Raw genomic sequence first — 17,150 nt, forward strand, 5'->3', positions numbered from 1 at the left:
TAGTAACTAGCAAAAAAAATACGGTTTGTCAAAAGAAAAAAAAAAGTAAGTAGGAATGGTATCAAATGGGAAGGACAGAGCCATGAATTCATATTGTGGGCTCTAAAACTCTAAGAGTATGTTTGGATTGAGGGATTTGGGGGGAAGGGAAGAGAAGGGAGGGGAGGGGGAGAGAAGGGAAGGGAGGGGAAGGGGGATTATTTTTCCCTCTCCCATGTTTGGATAGATAAAAAAAAGAAGGAAGGAAAATTTGTTTAATTTACTAATTTATCCTTATTTTTATGTTAAAATATTATGTACAAGGGTAAAATAGATATTTAACTTACAAATGACTTAATTAGTATTCCCTTTCCTCCAAATGACTCCATTTTGGAGAGAAAGAATTTTAACAAAAATTTAATGAAATCTTCCTCTCAAATCCCCTCAAATCCCTCCCCTTAATTTTTAATAAACTATCCAAACAAGGGAATTGGAAGGAAACTCTATTTCCCTTCCTTTCCCTTCCCTCCAAATCTCTCAATCCAAACACACTCTAAAGGTTGATGGGGTTCGGGGAGAATAAAATCAAAAAATATCATTGAATATATAAAGACGGTATACTTATAAGAAAAACACAATCATCATACGATTTACAATCCACACATGATATTTTGAATTCATTGATACAGATCATAAATTTGAAAAAAAGAAGTATTAGACAAACAAAAAGAGCAAAACCAAAGAGCGCCAGACTTTGATGATGAAGGATATTGATAAAAACAATATAAAATATTTATAAGTTTTATACATAAAGTTTTTTTTAATATATATTTATGTATTTTGTATATTCACGATAACAAATTTTTTTTTTACAGATCTAATTTAGGTTGGCATTGTTAGCGTTTATTTGATTATCGACTTTAAACATGTAACGTGGAAATAATTCCAATTACATAACGTGGAAAGTGTGGGCATACAAAACTAATATTATTAATAATTAGAATTAGTTCATTAATTAGCATTGGAACATATAATCCTATAACATATCTTCGACTATCCAATGCGGGAATTGACCTCATTCAACGAAAATAGGATCATTTACCAATCATCTAGTATCAATTTTTAAACATTTGATTTCAATGTTGTATTTAATGCAAAGTTTTGATCGTTAATTAAGAAAAGCTAGCATTTTGACCATAGAAAAGTAACGCTGTGCGGTAACACTAGCTTTACTCCACAAAAGTTGTGGTGCAGATTAGCACACAGGTCACAAAGGTACCCAATATTCACCACTGTATAATTGTACATACACAGGAATATACATACATTATACATATACATATTAGCCTCCCTTGTTCGCAGCTGCGATTTTTTTGGTGCTGCCCCTCTCGATCTTCGCGGCCTGGCTTCTTTTTGATCTCCCTCTCTCCTTTCCTCTATTCCCAGGAAAGGAAAAAAAATTAGGTTTCGTTCCGAAAAAGCAACAAGCTCGCTGTCTCGAATCTCGGGGATTCAAAAGGCAGACCTAGATTCGCTGGTCCTGTTAGGATTCACAGATCTAAACGGCTATTTGCTTCGAGCTTTAGCCAAATCTTCGCCATGTTTTGGAGGCTCACTGCTCTCTCTGCCTCCTCTCCTGTAAGCCAATTTGTTCCCTACCTCGGATGCTGGTGATTTGTTGGAAGATGAAAACTGTTTTTGAATTCGTATTTGCAAATCATGTTCGCATCCAATTTTGATTGTTCAAGTGGCAGTTGTTAGTCTCTTTCTAAAATTTTTGGATTTATGTAATAATAATGTTACTTGAAACTTGCTCTGGAGTTAGCAGCCGAACTATGGTTGTTTTTTCTGCTGATATACCTTTATCATATGCGTCCAATTTGAAGAATAGTTTACGAGTTACTTGAATTCCTTTTGCTACGCTGGACCGTCTATTGATATGGATTTTGTTGCAGTGGTGAAATATATATTGTAGCTTTGTAAAATAACTTCTTGTTAACTGTTCCCCATAAGTCCGCACTGGACATACTGGCTGTGTGCTATGTTGAAACCTATTGGCTACTTGCAATGCTGAAAACGGTGGAAGTGATAGTTCCAGTGGACATGCTGAATCTTTTACTTTCGGAATTGGTGCTTTAATGGAGTAAAAACAACCATACGAGATCAAGTCTGTTTCGCCTTCTACATCTCATCATACTTTTCTTCTGTTGACTTCTGTAATCACAGATGGAGTGGAAGTGCACATCATTGTTTACATTCCATGAATTACCCCTCTTAACTTGCTTCCATTTTTGTAGGTGGAGTCACTATTAGACAAGGAAAATTTTACGTTGGAGGAGCTTCTTGATGAAGAAGAAATTATCCAAGAGTGCAAGGCCTTAAACAGTCGTCTCATTAATTTGTATTTTTCTTGTCCTTTACCTTCATATTTTCTCCCCATCTTCATTTGTTGATACACAATCTTTGTGTGGAGGCTATCTGCATTATGTGTCTACCAATTTCTTATTGAGGATCTGAGATGTTGCTCTATTTTGAAGTGAATATGGTGTAAAGGGAATAAAGTGTTTTAGCTGTGAAATCAAGCTGGTAAATCCGTGAATCTGGAAATAATTTGTATTATGACTGTCCTTCACCGGCGGTAAATGAGAAAAAAAGTTTTGGTGTAGTGAAGAATAAGTTTTGGAATATATGGCTTAATTGGGTTGTCAATTATTCATTGCATGTAATTTGTCATGGAAGCTACTTAAGTTAGGCTGGGCATGTGATTGATACCTTATATGGCTGGATAGAAGCCAAAGATAACTGGATTGCATATATATAAAAAATTGTTAGCCGATGATGTTGGGCAGAAGGCAGTGTCTTCGAAATCAGTTAAGATGCCTTCATGGGTTTGGAGGATCAGTTTTTTATTTTTAGCTTTTTTATTTGCCTGGAGTTGTTCTTGTTTCCTTCATCTTTCTGTATTACATTTGTTAATTTGCACCAGGTAGTACAAAAACTGACTTGAGAAGAGTGAGTAGTTGTCATACACATGAATTTAATTTTTTTGTTGGTCAAGTGTTCCAATTTCTTTGGTTCTTTTTAGTAAGTTCTCATTCATTTGATGAACCATGTGTTTCGTTGTTTCTGATGGATGCTAACCAGATCTTGTTGTTCATAGTCTTCGGGATAGAGCCCAAGTGGAGGAATTGTTGCGTTACATTATAGAAGAGCCCCCCGAAGGTGCTGAAAGCAAACGGATTTTCAAGTATGCTACTTTGTACCATTTCACCCCGTTTCCCTACTCTCTTTATTTATGATAAATTTTCATTTGTTCCTTTTTTGATAAATGCATTCATTGTTCAGATTCCCCTTCATTGCATGTGAGATATTTACATGTGAAATTGATGTTATTCTCAAAACACTGGTGGAGGAAGAGGAGGTATGTACTCCAAACTTTTTTTTTATGGCCATGCATCTATATTTTGGAAGTTAAGGTGCCACTGGCTCATCTCTTTAAGTTCATGTTTGCCCTTTGTGACTGCAGCTGATGAATTTACTTTTCTCCTTTTTGGAACCAAACCATCCCCATAATGCCTTGCTGGCTGGGTATTTCAGCAAGGTATGTTGTGAGGATAGTTTATATCTAAATATATACTGTACTAGTTTAATTTGAACTTCTTTCTTATTTCATATTTGGTTAAAATTCCATTAATTATGTCTTCTGTGAAATTTTAGGTGGTTGTTTGCCTAATGATGCGCAAGACGGTTCCACTAATGAACTATGTTCAAGTAAGTAACGATGGGCATTCTATGAGTGTTTTTACTCTTTATCCCTATGGCAATTGGTAGAATTTTTTTGAGGGATTACATGATCTGCCGTACCTAGAAAGACAACCTTGTTCACAGGTCTCCTGTCCTCTGCGGGGTTCAGATAATATCAAGGAGTTTCCTCTCCCTCTTCCTCCATCCCTATACCCTTTGCGCATTGCCAATAACATTGATTACTAATGATTAGTGTGTAGAAGTTTAAGGATGTCATGAGCCGAGAACATGCTCATGACAGTAGGCTGTTTTATCGCCCTGACGTCTGACCCCTTCAATTCTGTTATAGAATTTTTTTTGATTTCTTCTCTACTTGAGTTCGTGCAGGCCCATCAAGATGTCTTTCGCCAACTTGTTGACTTAATAGGAATAACATCCATTATGGAGGTAACTGAATGTTCCTCTGTTCCTCCCTGCTGCTGTGGTTTCCATAGGAGTAATATATTGCATGCTACATTTTTTTTTTGTGAATTTTGATATGACAGTTCTTTAAACAGGTGTTGGTTCGTCTGGTGGGTGCTGATGACCACGTGTATCCCAATTTTTTGGATGTGATGCAATGGCTTGCTGACAGCAATGTGCTGGAAATGATTGTGGATAAATTGAGTCCATTGGTAAGTGGGAAGTTCAATCATAAGTCAATCGAGAAAACAATATGGGTTATGATAAGTGGATAAGTTTGTGTTATATAAAAATGTGTAGTTGCTTATGTACTCTTGTTCCTGAGCTTTCTATGAGCTGGTTATATTTTCATTGCTTTTGTGGTTACTGATCAGATTTGTTGAAGATCCTCTGACTTCAATGTATAAGCATTTTTCTGAATGGTTTTCGTCAATTCTGAAGATTTCACCTTTTTTTGTTTCCTTTTATTCCATGCATCAGTCAGGCTATGCTGAAGTTAGTTTTCGCTTTTAGGTTCATTTTGCCTTTGCTATATTTCATTTTTTTCATATAAATTCTTAAAAATTGTGATTCCTAAATCAAAACCTTTAGAGACAATCTAAATATATGTTTTTTGTAAGTGTTTTTTCCTTAACTAAAGAGTCATTACTTTTGTCTTCCTTCATTTCTAGGTTCTCTAATTTTGTGATGGCCATTATCATCTCAAGGATGACATGGGTAGACATTTATTTCACTTTAAAAGTTCAGGAATATTGTAGGTTAAAACGTTCACCTGCACCAGTTCAGGGGTCATGCACTTTGATGCATTATAGTTGACACTTATTAATCTTCCCTTTATAGATATTGGGGTTTACCTCTGATTATTTTGGAAAAAGTTGTTGGAAAAACAGATAGTTTGTTCTAGAGAGGTGGAAAGAGAAGATGTAAGTCTGAGGAATGGGACCAACTGCCAACATCATCACTGGGAGATAATTGAACATGCAATTTTACAGATCATGAGACTGAAAATTTTTGGATTAAAAACTATTCAATGACATTTTGTAGTAAAATATTTGACAACCTTCATTTCATGTTGATCAGAGCCCTCCTGAAGTTCATGCCAATGCAGCAGAAACGCTCTGTGCGATAACTCGAAATTACCCGTCAGCCTTAGCAAATAAACTCTCTAGTCCAAGGTTTGTAGGGTTGGCTACTTGGTTTCCTCTACAACTTTGAAATCACATGCATACATATATATAATCTCCTTCCTTTCAGCTGCCTCTTTGCTCATTTATGTGAATTTTGTTCATTAATTTGAAATTATTCGTGCAGTTTTGTTGCTAGGATATTTGATCATGCACTGGAAGAATCATGTTCAAAATCTGGTCTCGTCCACTCGCTTTCTGTGTGTATCTCTTTGCTTGATCCAAGATCTGCAATATCTTCTGCCCCAATGCATTCTTTTCGAAGTCAAAATTTCTATGAGTCTCCAATCCCAGTTAATCCAGAAACCATTAATGCAATGCTCCCTAAACTCGGTGAGTTGATTTGTATTGCCAGAATCTTTATTTTCTTTTCGTTTGCCTATTGATATTCTTTCTGCTATATTGTTATCGAGTATGTTCATATACGTAAAAATATGCATCTATTTGGTGTGAGCATTGTTGAGGTTATATTATCACACTTAGTAGAATGTCTATAGATTGCTGCACCTTCCAGTAAGTTGCACTGTATTGTTGCTTGTTTCCCTATCTTCCTTTATGTTCTTTTCCTGTAAAGGTGAACATGGGTAGTGCCAAAAACCCCTCAGCCGAGGTGGTTAAGACTTATACTCAAATTAGGTAGTCCTCAAGTTCGAGCCCCCATTCCTGCTTACCTATAAAAAAAAAAAAAGTGGACATGGGTAGCAAGGTGTCACTCCAATATGGAGGATTTGACTCGATTGCTCTCCCTTTCTCTCTAGAATTCCCAACTCTTGGTAGTTTATCTTCGAATTTGGTAGTTGTTGTTGTTGATATTGTTTTAGAAGTTATGTATTTCTTATGCAAAATATTCGTGAAAGTTGAATTTTCATTCCAGAACAGCAAGTGAACAAAATGTATGATTGGGCAGTTCATAAAAGCATATATATTGTTGATATTTTATGGTGCATTTGTTTTGATGTTTGCAACTTTGTAATGGCTATAAAACCAAGATTCCCTCTTTTTGCGGACAGGTGACTTGCTTAGGCTACTGAATGTGTCATCTGATGAGAATAATTTGCCTACAACATATGGGGCACTGAGGCCGCCTCTGGGGAAGTATCGTCTAAAGGTGAATTTCATTTTGCTTGTTCTTTATTGAGCCAAGTATGGTGTTTTGTAAGTCAATATTGTCTGGCATCGGGAAGAAGTGGACACCACTGAGATTTAACTCTATAATATGCTAATGAACATTCTTCGTGTTTGGAGAAAATCCAAGTCTCTGATATATTCTGAATTCTGATATCCATTTAGATCGTTGAGTTCATTGCGGTGCTATTAAGAATGGGCAATGAAGCTGCAGAAAAGGAATTGGTCAGCTCAGGAACTGTTCAACGCATACTTGATCTTTTCTTCGAGTAAGAATTTTTTTTCCCGTGTGATTAATGCAGATTGAAGTTACTTAAGTGACATCTAGAAAAACCTTGAGATGTAGTTTTTGTTTTTTTTTTTACTTTGTTTTATATAGTTGGGATTAAGGATGATGATTGCCTACGTCATGTCACTAATTGCTTTAATAAAATTGCAGGTATCCATACAATAATGCATTGCATCATAATGTAGAAAGTATTATATTGTCATGTTTGGAGACCAAGAGTGATACAATGGTTGATCATCTTCTTCGAGAGTGTGATTTGATTGGTAAAATTCTCCAAACAGATAAACACCCCACTATCTCTGATGATTCTAATCAGGTACATGCACCTTAATATATGCAATGTGTTGCCTTATTTACTTCTCTTAATTGTGAATTTGTGATCTTGCCTATTTACTTCTCTTAATTGTGATCATGCCTTGTGTGTCAGCCAACTTTACCTGCTACTGGAAAACAGGCCCCGCGGGCTGGAAACCTTGGACACATAACACGAATTTCAAATAAGCTTGTTCAGTTGGGAGGCAGCAACAGCTGCATTCAGGAATATCTTCAGGTGGGTTACTGGATGGATGTATTTTGTTGTGTAACATTTTGAGTGTGAGAAATTGAACCAAACCCTTTCATCTTAAGGTGTGAGGTTACCTTGATTTGTATAGTGAGTGAAATTAATTGACTAGGTAGATTATATGGTTCAGATTAGTATTCCTATAAAAAATGTTTTGGTAATGACGTAACTTCTATTTATATTGGAATTTGATATTCATTTCAGATTTTTATTGATGGATATTTTTATTTTGCTACAAAATATGGACCATTTTGGTAGGTTTTGCTATTATGCTGACTCTGATATCTCTTTGCCTATTTTGTGACCTGATTTCTTTTTTTCCCACTTTCCTTCTTGAAGGGCAATACCATAAAGGATCATCAACATGTAGTGCTGCATTCGTTGTAGAAACTAGATAGAGGGATGTTGAATATAGTTTCTTAAGATCTTTGCTCAGATCAGACACTTGCAAACTTTTTAGGCACATTTCATTTCCTGCACCTCCTTGCATGCTCTAGAGTGATGATTTAGATGAGTTTTTCTTGTTTCCAATATCCATATGTTCTCATTTTAACTCATTGCTCAAGTATTTACTGTGAATTTTGATATTAACTATGGAACTTTATCAAACTCTTTTAAGTTTTCAACAATCAACAGCAATGATGTTTTGAAATTCTTAACCTCTTTCCTGACAAAGCTACTCTTGATTTGTTCATTCCAGGGAAATGCTGAATGGTTGGAGTGGCAAACTACTGTTTTGCAAGAGCGGAATGCAATCGAAAATGTTTATCGATGGGCATGTGGGTACGTCACTAGCTCATCTCCTGACATGTAGTGAAGTGTGCTTCAGCCTGTGGGTTACTCAATGTACATTAGGGAGGGGGGGGGGTTATGTTTAACAAATGAGGTTGACATGTCCGAATGATGCTGATAAGCAATACCATGTTTCTTTATGAACTCTCGCTTATGTGCTTTGATGACCCCATTCTCTCTATCTTGCTTAACCTCTGAATATAACAGTGTATTGAGATATATGTATTATATTTTTATGAGATACATTCTTTTTAGTAGATGCTCTATCTTTATAAGCTTTATTTGTCCTTTACCATTCGCCTTTGTAGTTTATGATGAAATGCCTTATGTTTTTGCCTCTTTTTTTTCTTTGTTTGGGAAGGGGGAAGGGGGGAGGGGGTGGTGGTTAAGATTGATGTTTCTATTGCTTGCAGATCACTGTTGTTCTCCTTTGTATCAAACAAATAGTGCCATGTCTCCTCCCATGATTTCGTCTCCTCCATTTCTTGGGGGTAAACGTTTTCCCTCTATTTCTAATGTGCAGGCGCCCAACGGCACTGCAAGATAGGAGAGATAGTGATGAGGATGACCTTCATGACAGAGATTACGATGTAGCAGCTCTGGCTAATAACTTGAGCCAGGCTTTTAGATACAAAATATATGGAAACGAGGATGCTGAAGAGGTATTTATTCGGTCTCTTTTATTAATAGTTTTTGATGTTCATCCTCGCATAGAATTTAGTTGATGAGTAATTCTTACTATATTCATCCTATATTCATAGAACTCTTAATGGGTAATGATGGTAATTTCCTTTGTTAAAATGTTTAATGGGCAGAGTAACCATAGTCCCAGAATTTATCATTCAAAATATAACTTAAATGGAAATTTTTAACTCAAATGTTTTGTTTGATACATTTACATAGGATGTATTGTTTTTATTATACAGGATGTTTATTTTGATGATGAGTCTGCTGAAGTTGTTATATCTTCCCTGAGGCTTGGTGATGATAAAGGGAGGTGAGCTTCTTTTATCCATTATCTAGTTAGTATTGATTATTAATATGAAGTCTGTTGGAAGAATTTCATTGTCCTAGTTGAATTGTGAATATTATACATGTGATACTCACCTCTAATTTCCATTGGTGAACATATTATTTTGTTTAAACTTGGACTTAGATTTTATATGTTCATTATTTAGCCAGGACTAGAAGGGATGCATTTAGAGGGATTGGCCATGTGAGCCTGCAATATGCCACATTGCTCTCAAAAACTCTTAAGAATTTAATGTTTTTCTATTAGCCTGGTAGGATAGGTTGCTGATGTGGTTAGACGTGCTTAGTATTGTAGTTTGGAGAGAATTTTTGAGTTCTAGGACGACCAGGGCTGCCTTACATCTTTTCATCCGTAGAAGGTGAGAAAGTATTTTAGGACTCAAGTTTGTGGTTGACTGTTCAGAGGTTTGAATAACCACCCCCATTTATCAATATAAAAAAGAAAGTTTGTGATTGAGTGTGACTACATGGCTTAGTTAGTGTTTGGCCTACATGATTTTTGTGTTGAATTTGGGGTCTAAGTTGCTTCTTAACTAGTTGTTAGACTGGGTCACTTTAAAAAGTTGCATGTCAGATTGGCTGGTGTACTGCAAAATTCTACAAGACTTGTCAAATTTCTTGAACTTTACTTTTCATTTTTTTTCTTTATCAAATTTGTTAAATTTTTTTGGGTAATATTTATGAAAGAAAATATTCGATCTTTGCTTAATGCAGCAGCCTCTTCACTAATTCCGACTGGTTTGCATTCCAAGATGACAGAATGGATGATGCACCGGTGAGCACATCACCCTCAGAAATGATGGATGAGATAAATTTGAATGGAAATGCAAATGGTGGTAATAGCAGTAGTGATGATGAAGTAGTGGTTGGAGAGGATGATGAGCTGACCGAAAACAAAGATTCCTCGAATAGCACATCTACTTCCACTGCAAACTTCCTCAATGGGTTCCCAGGAATTGGTTTAGCTAACATTGGTGACTTAGATCCACAGATTGAAAAGGTAAATGCTTCCCAAGAGATGGGGGGATTCTTCAGGTTCGAGACACCACAAAATGAGGACTTGTTTGGAGAGGAGCCTTTACCTGAATGGGTTGGATGGGGCGAATCATCAGATTTGCAAGTAGGTGGATTGAGTGTCAATCCTTTTGAAGATCATGGAAATCCTGATCATTCCCATGAAGTGGAGTCGGTGGCACCTGATGTTGTTTCCCCCTCAATTGGGGAATCCTCGCTTCCCAATGGGTCTCCAACTAGCATGGGGTCTAGTGATAGATCAGGGAGCAATGATTCTTGTCAGAAATCTGTAGCTGTGCCCTCGCTTTTTGAAGAGGATGTTGAATTTGTAGGTGTGGAATTGGAAGGGACTGAGAAGGCTATGGAACAGGCTCTCAAGGAGGGGATAGTTGGTGAAGCAGGACCCCTAAAGAGAAACATGATTCGGAAGGTGGGAAAAGATAATCCTGATGATGGTGGGGCTGGAATTAAGGAATTCAATGATGCAAACTACTGGAGAGTTGATCAAGAGGTAGCAGTTCTGGAGTGATTGTCGATCATTTTTGGGTTGACTGAACCCATTACACTTGAATACCACAACCAGATGCCCAGTTTTGGTTGGGGATGGCTTATGACGCAGACTTGTGTACAGTATATTTTTGTTTCCAAATGGAACTGGAAGGTAGGTTGTGATTAAGGTTTTATGTTTTACTAGTTATCATTATTACTCTTATTGTTTATTAGTTATCATTACTCTGATTTGTTTATTCAGGGTTGGGAAATCAATGGAAGTCGTCCCTGTACTTTGTTCAAAAAAGTTGGAGTTTATTATTAATTATACACGTGACAGAATTGGACCAAATCAGCCTTTTATAGTTCATCGTATTTGAAGCACATAGTTTACAATTCAAGACGTATTGGTCGTGGAGGTGATTTGTCTTGCCTGCAGTTTTTGTAGAATTCAAAATTGGCCTCTATTTGGGTAGTAGTGGAGGAACATCAACAGGAGAGGAGCAAGAGCACATAGATATCAGATGAACATGATTGTTCAAACTTGCCTTTCAACCTTTCTAATAGACAACATATAAAGCCTTCATGGTTTGGCCACAATACTCATGATTGCTATGACTGACAGTATCATCAGAGATTCTTATCACATCATGCTTGTAGAGATGCCACTAGTCCAATCAGATTTTTTTTTCCTTTCAAATGCCACTTGAGGACTGACTTTACTTGGCCATCCAACATTCTGTTTATGAGAGGATAGTGGTGGGTTGGAGGATAAATTATGAAAGGCTTTGAAATGTTTTCCATAGCTGTCTTGACATGTGTTAATGCCCTTGCAATAGTAGAAGTCATTGTTGTTTTCCTCTAGTTTTAATTATATACCTTCAGTCTGTGTATTAGTGCGAGGTAAATACCAGTTTTGAATTTGGTAAATATACTGGAGGTCACCAAAAAAACAAAAAAAGCTGTCAAAATTCTGACTTGTCTCTCCTCTTTTCACAGGTTGGTTACCAATTAGGAATCAAATACTCGTGCTCTACTTAGCGCGCTTTGTTTGACTCGGACGAGATTAATCTCCATTGGACAAAGTAATAACCCAAGAAGATGTTGATCAAGAGTCAAGACACGAGTGGAGCACATGGGGCCCAACGCACTAGCAGGCCGCCTTAGGCCTACATCATCAAATCTGGGTCATTTGTCCACAATTTCAATTTGGACATGGAGGTGGTGTAAATGCATCTATGTATGTATATCCCAATGAAGACAGACCAGTAGTAGACCAGGTTCAATAATCTATTGGCTGGGAACTGAAATCATCAACATCTGGACTTGAAAAAAAATGCATCAACACTTTGAAATATGTTTTTGCACTAACTTCCATACCACAATTGACTCTTTGACTTCAGCCTTCGATGACTTTGAGGAGAGGTATATTTTGCACATAAATCAGAACGTAAATGAGAAGAAATAATGGAGTGAACACAAGAATAATTGAGAACATATAATTCATAATCCATTTACAACAATAGACATCAGTATCCAGTAGAATAAGCTGGTCAATTCCATCTCACCATATTTATTAAACATGGGAGTTCTGTGTGTCCTTAATCCCCTTATCATACATGGTGAGTGAATAGCCACAAACTCTGCAACTCCCATAAACATCTCGAGACATATATGCTCAAGGTAAAGTTTGATGCCACACTACACCCCAAACTAAGCAAATATGGTCAAGGGACCTGTCTTATTTGATGCTTCTAGTCCATTTTCGGCACTCCGCATTCGCATAACCCATGTCCTGCAAGACATTCCATAAACATTAATAGCTAATAATCATCCAGAAATAAATTGCAAAGACATTTTTTTTTTATCATGGAAGCATTGCATTTCAAAGAGTCTCAATACCTTTTTTTTTACCCCTAACACAGAGGTCAGTTTTATTTTGCAGCATGAAATTGCATGAGACTCATATTTTGGACTCATACAGATTGAAAGGTTTACAATGAATTACTAATGAGATCGAATGTCTCGGAAAGACTACTCGTTTGTCTTTACTGTGAGATCACGGCAGCAATCATGTAATATCAGGCAAGATTACTTTTGCTCTTACCTTTCAACAATATCATTGCCTGATTTCAGGAGAATTGTGAGTCTTTTTGCTGTTTTCACAAAATCACTGCATTGCAAGAAGAGGAAAATGAAGTAAATCCAGAATCGAAAATTCTAAATGTCAATTCTCATTTGAAATTCATAAAGCCAAATTACATGGTACTCTGCACGACAAAAACGTTATGCATGAAGTAAAAGAAGGAAGTTTCAGTGTACCTGAATGGATCATCTCCAGCTTGTTTCACAGCACCAGTTGAATCACGGTAGAGTATATGGCTCATCATCTCTGACCTTTCAATTCCAAACATGTTGGCCAGCTTGCAATACAGCTCTTCATACGAACCAATGAGCGAGAGGTCAAGCGTCCTTCCCAAATCCTGTGACTCCAAGAATACCTTGCAACCAATGTCAAGGGCAGAATCAGTGGCATGAAAACTCTGGTGCCATGGGTACCCAGCACTGGACAACTTGTCTGGTGAAACATGCAGCTCAAGTGCTGCTCCTGAACCATCAGAACCTTTTTTCTTTATTTCTCGATTCCGTTCGGATGAACTCTCTGTAAGAAGTTGCGAGACTGCAACACTGGAACAGCTACGAGACATCTGCTGCTCAGTTAGTATTGGTTGTCCAAAGAGTAAAAACTGGTGTTTCTTCACATTATCAGATTTCTCCAAATTCTGATTAGAACTCCCCATTGATAGCAGGCAAGATAACTTGTCATTGCTATGTTTGACACCTGTCATGATGCCATCAGAAACTCTAGAATGTGAATCAAACTGCTGGAAACTGGACGAAAACAGCCCTGACTGCAGTTTGCTGTTAAGCTGAAGATCAGATAAAGAAAATCCATATTGAGCATGCCTGGCTCCCTGTATGCCTGCAGGAGTGTTATCAGATAGATAACACAAGGGGCTGCTTGACCCAAGGGGATTGCTCGTGAATGATGACATAGGAAATTGGCCACCAAGGGGAAAGTCCAAGTGTGGCTGGAACCGCAACTTCTTTCTTGGAGGTGCGAACGGTGACAGGTTGATGACAGGCATGTTTGATACCAGTTCAACCAACCAAGGGCTGATACGCTTTACATTTGGCAGCAAATCTGGTTCATCCCATGTCACCTGTGATGAGGTTTCCGAAGTGATGCAAGAAGAAGAGATGAGGGAAAAAGCACAACTGAAAGAGGCTCTTGCACCAAATAAGTTCGGTATGATTGAAACAATTTCAAACACATAAATCATTGTCATACCACCAAAGCACAATCAGCAAATTGATTTGAGTTTGGAATTAGTATAAGAATCAACAAGGTAGGCTCATAAAATCAAAATAGCACCCCCAAAAGCACCAGAGAGAGTTTCACTATCATCGAAGTCTGAATACGGTGAACAAAAAAACCAGTAGAGAATGATCATATGAATAAAATATAATTGGTAAAATGTTCTATGAGAATTAAGATTAATCCTCTAAACTCATTTTCTTTCAGTAAGCAAAGATTGTACAGTAAGGATATTGTTGTAATATAATTAGTCTGAAGACAGATATCACACTTTGAATAATATTTTATAAAATAGACTTCACAAGATAACTTCTGTATTGGAAAAGCAGTAATTTACGCCAATGAACAAATTTAAATAGCTTGTCAGAGCCTATATAGTAATTACACGTCCAGATTATAGCTGTAGAAAACTCCTAAACATTCAATAGACAAAAAAACAGCAGGAGTCCTTATCAAAATGATTAAAGCACTGACCTTCGGAATAAATGAGAAGCGCATAAAACACAACGTTGTAATAAACTCATCAGAAACAAAAATCCAAATAACAAATGTTCTGCCAATAATAAAAAGCTCTGACACTCTTATTTAATATTGCATGAACCAAATGAAATGCGTTAAGAATACCTACAAAAAAACATAACAAAAACCTTGGGGCCAAGCAAAGTCATTTTGGAAGAATGGATGAGGTGTTGATGCTAGAAATATTTTTTCAATGAGAAACAAGGTGTTGCAAATGAATGGACTGGAAAAGCCTAGTTGCATCCAAAGCAAATTATGTATCTGTTTTCATTACCTTCCCCTAGACAAGTTTACGAGCCGAAATAAAGTGTACCAATCAAACGATTTATCATCTCAGAGGACACATCACTTGTGTACAGAAATGAAGTGATTCTTAGAATGACCAAAATATAGTATCTAAACAAATAATCAAGAAAGTAGAAATTTAAAATATGCTAATAACAGACAAGCTGAAACTTAGAGAATCTACAAAATACCAATCAAAGGGACAAGAAGAAACCTGAAGAAGCCGCCAAGGTGAATTAGGCCAGCGGATGGGATCAGCAACCTGTACAGAAGAAACAGTTCCTGAGAACCAACTTATTCGTGAAGAATCCTCCGTCTCAAATGCCATCTTGAACCTCATCCCAGAGCACCAATGGATCCTCATCACAGTCCTCACTGTCGCTGCCTTGACACAGAACTCTGGCGTGCTTGCACGTGGATAGTAAACAACCTCAAAGGGCTGCCCAGTGACAGCAAGCATTGCCGCCTCCACAACTGTATCTGGTCTAACTTTCCCTTTCACTTTCAAACCACCTAAACCTGAAGGTCCAGAACTCAAATTCCTATTACAACCATTCCTCGTGATCTTTCCCTCATCTTCCCTCAAGAAAACAGAGATTCCTGCATAAGGGTTGACACAATTTCCAGGACCCGAGTTCCACCCTGTCACGGAATCATTTCCATTACCCATCCCGCGATTAACACGGCGAATCCCAATACAGAGATCACCATTCTCGGCTCTCAAGAACACAATGGAATCACCCGCAACCAATTTCTTCTGGTTTACAAAAGCGCTCCAACCAGTAGTCAGCAAATGCCTCCTTGGGGTCCCTCTATATATGTGTCTGAACTTCCAAATCTCCCCGTGCACGTCCTTGGCAATCACGGTCTGCACTGGAGGATCCGCTGAGTAGTCCAGTCGCGGAAATATAGTCTCCGCACAGTACCGCGGGACAGAGAAGCCCCCACCATTGTTGGCGTCTGACTGAGTGAGTGTTTTGGCAAAAGAAGCAGGCTTTTCGGGGTTTTCAGTTCCATTTGGACAGACTACGTTATTGTCTTCAAGATCAAGGTCGATGCTGTTGTCTGGCAATGGTATTAGCGTGATCTTGGCATGAACTTCATCCGTTTCGGGATCGGCCAGGAACTTAACGGCGGTGACGCGGCAGAGAACAAGGGCCGGGATTCTCCGGGAGGAGGGAAAATCAACGGTGGTTTGGGTATGTTCTGCGTGGCCTTGAGGAAAGTAGAATACTTTGGAGTTCACTGAAGGGATCTGGACCATGCTACCTGCGCAGGCATGCCATAGCTGAGGATCCAAGCTCTTATCTGCTGCTTCCTTCATTTGATGGCCAAGTGTATTGGTGAGCGAAACGGTGAAAAAAACCACTGTTGCAGGAGTAAATGCTGTGAAGAACAAAAGAAAACGAAATTATTGAAGCAAGTGAACAAATTCATTTAGTTCCATAAAAACTCAAAAAGGGTTGTTGACTAGAAACTCTCGCTACCTTTCTTTAGCAACGCAAAAGCATCCAGAAGCAGAAGCTCACTCTGTCTCAGTATTTAGTACAATAAAAACCTCAAACTTTGTTCCCAATTCTGAGTCGTCCGGTTTAGGATTTGCGCAGTTATTTCACTGTGGAGACCTATAAGACAAAACCTCGATCCACAGAGACCTAATATAAAACACCTAGCTTGCGTCGAATAGCCATCCAACCCAAATGCCCCCTACTAACCAACACTCTGACTCTTCATTACACTGGTCCTGGTTTTTCTCTGTCAGACTCAAAAAGAGGGCATATTAACATTGATATTTCATGCATCGACACAGAGACATTAATCGCCGATCAGATGATAGCAGCTAATACAGAGCCGTACATGGAACAGCTAGCTACCATCAAATCAAAAAACGAAGCGAAATCAGCTCAAAACAGCTTCACAATCCGGCTCTCTCGTTCTTCTGTCACACAAAAACACAGACCAACATGATCTTTTGCGCTTATCGGATCCCAAATCAAGCACACTCTCCCTGCTTCTCTCTCTAGCACCGAACCGAAACAAAACAAACAAGGCAATCTCTCTCAATCTCAACTTCCTAAAAAAAGAGAATTTATTAGTACTAATTAAGTTTCTGGTCCTGATTTTAAATATCGTTTCGTGGAATTATTAAAAATATCGTGAGTTTTTATAAATGCTACTCTCATTTCAGAGCATCCAGTCATTCATACGTGGACAAACTTTTTTAACTTCCCCCACTTAAAAAGAAGATCTCCGATTCTGTCAGATCCAGCCGGATCGATTTGGAGTATTCGCGAA

At 37.8% G+C, this 17,150-nt stretch overlaps 2 protein-coding genes across 4 annotated transcripts; one reads left to right on the plus strand and one right to left on the minus strand.

Moving 5' to 3' along the window:
* Positions 1-1,315: 1,315 nt before the first annotated feature.
* LOC119991322 (serine/threonine-protein phosphatase 6 regulatory subunit 3-like) lies at positions 1,316-11,042 on the plus strand. 3 transcript variants are annotated; one of them, XR_005466207.1, is made up of 19 exons: positions 1,316-1,617; positions 2,277-2,380; positions 3,140-3,226; positions 3,325-3,400; positions 3,506-3,580; positions 3,697-3,750; positions 4,111-4,170; positions 4,281-4,397; positions 5,266-5,360; positions 5,497-5,702; positions 6,380-6,477; positions 6,660-6,763; positions 6,934-7,099; positions 7,211-7,333; positions 8,046-8,128; positions 8,661-8,799; positions 9,064-9,134; positions 9,884-10,844; positions 10,935-11,042. XR_005466207.1 is itself a non-coding variant. In XM_038837669.1 (18 exons), exons 1-18 carry the CDS (start codon positions 1,579-1,581, stop codon positions 10,710-10,712), a joined length of 2,526 nt encoding a protein of 841 aa, XP_038693597.1. In that variant the 5' UTR covers positions 1,316-1,578; the 3' UTR covers positions 10,713-11,024. The 3 variants fall into 3 exon arrangements, 2 of the variants coding, with proteins under 2 accessions (XP_038693597.1, XP_038693599.1); XM_038837669.1 differs by having other exon boundaries at positions 9,884-11,024; XM_038837671.1 differs by having other exon boundaries at positions 9,887-11,024.
* A 1,115-nt stretch (positions 11,043-12,157) lies between these two features.
* LOC119990415 (auxin response factor 18-like) lies at positions 12,158-16,916 on the minus strand. The gene is made up of 5 exons (XM_038836314.1): positions 16,343-16,916; positions 15,070-16,241; positions 12,995-13,896; positions 12,780-12,845; positions 12,158-12,467 (listed from the first exon to the last, which is right to left on the minus strand). Exons 2-5 carry the CDS (start codon positions 16,177-16,179, stop codon positions 12,386-12,388), a joined length of 2,160 nt encoding a protein of 719 aa, XP_038692242.1. The 5' UTR covers positions 16,180-16,241; positions 16,343-16,916; the 3' UTR covers positions 12,158-12,385.
* Positions 16,917-17,150: the final 234 nt, after the last annotated feature.

Source organism: Tripterygium wilfordii, chromosome 22 (assembly GCF_013401445.1).
Source record: "Tripterygium wilfordii isolate XIE 37 chromosome 22, ASM1340144v1, whole genome shotgun sequence".
NCBI lineage: Eukaryota > Viridiplantae > Streptophyta > Magnoliopsida > Celastrales > Celastraceae > Tripterygium > Tripterygium wilfordii.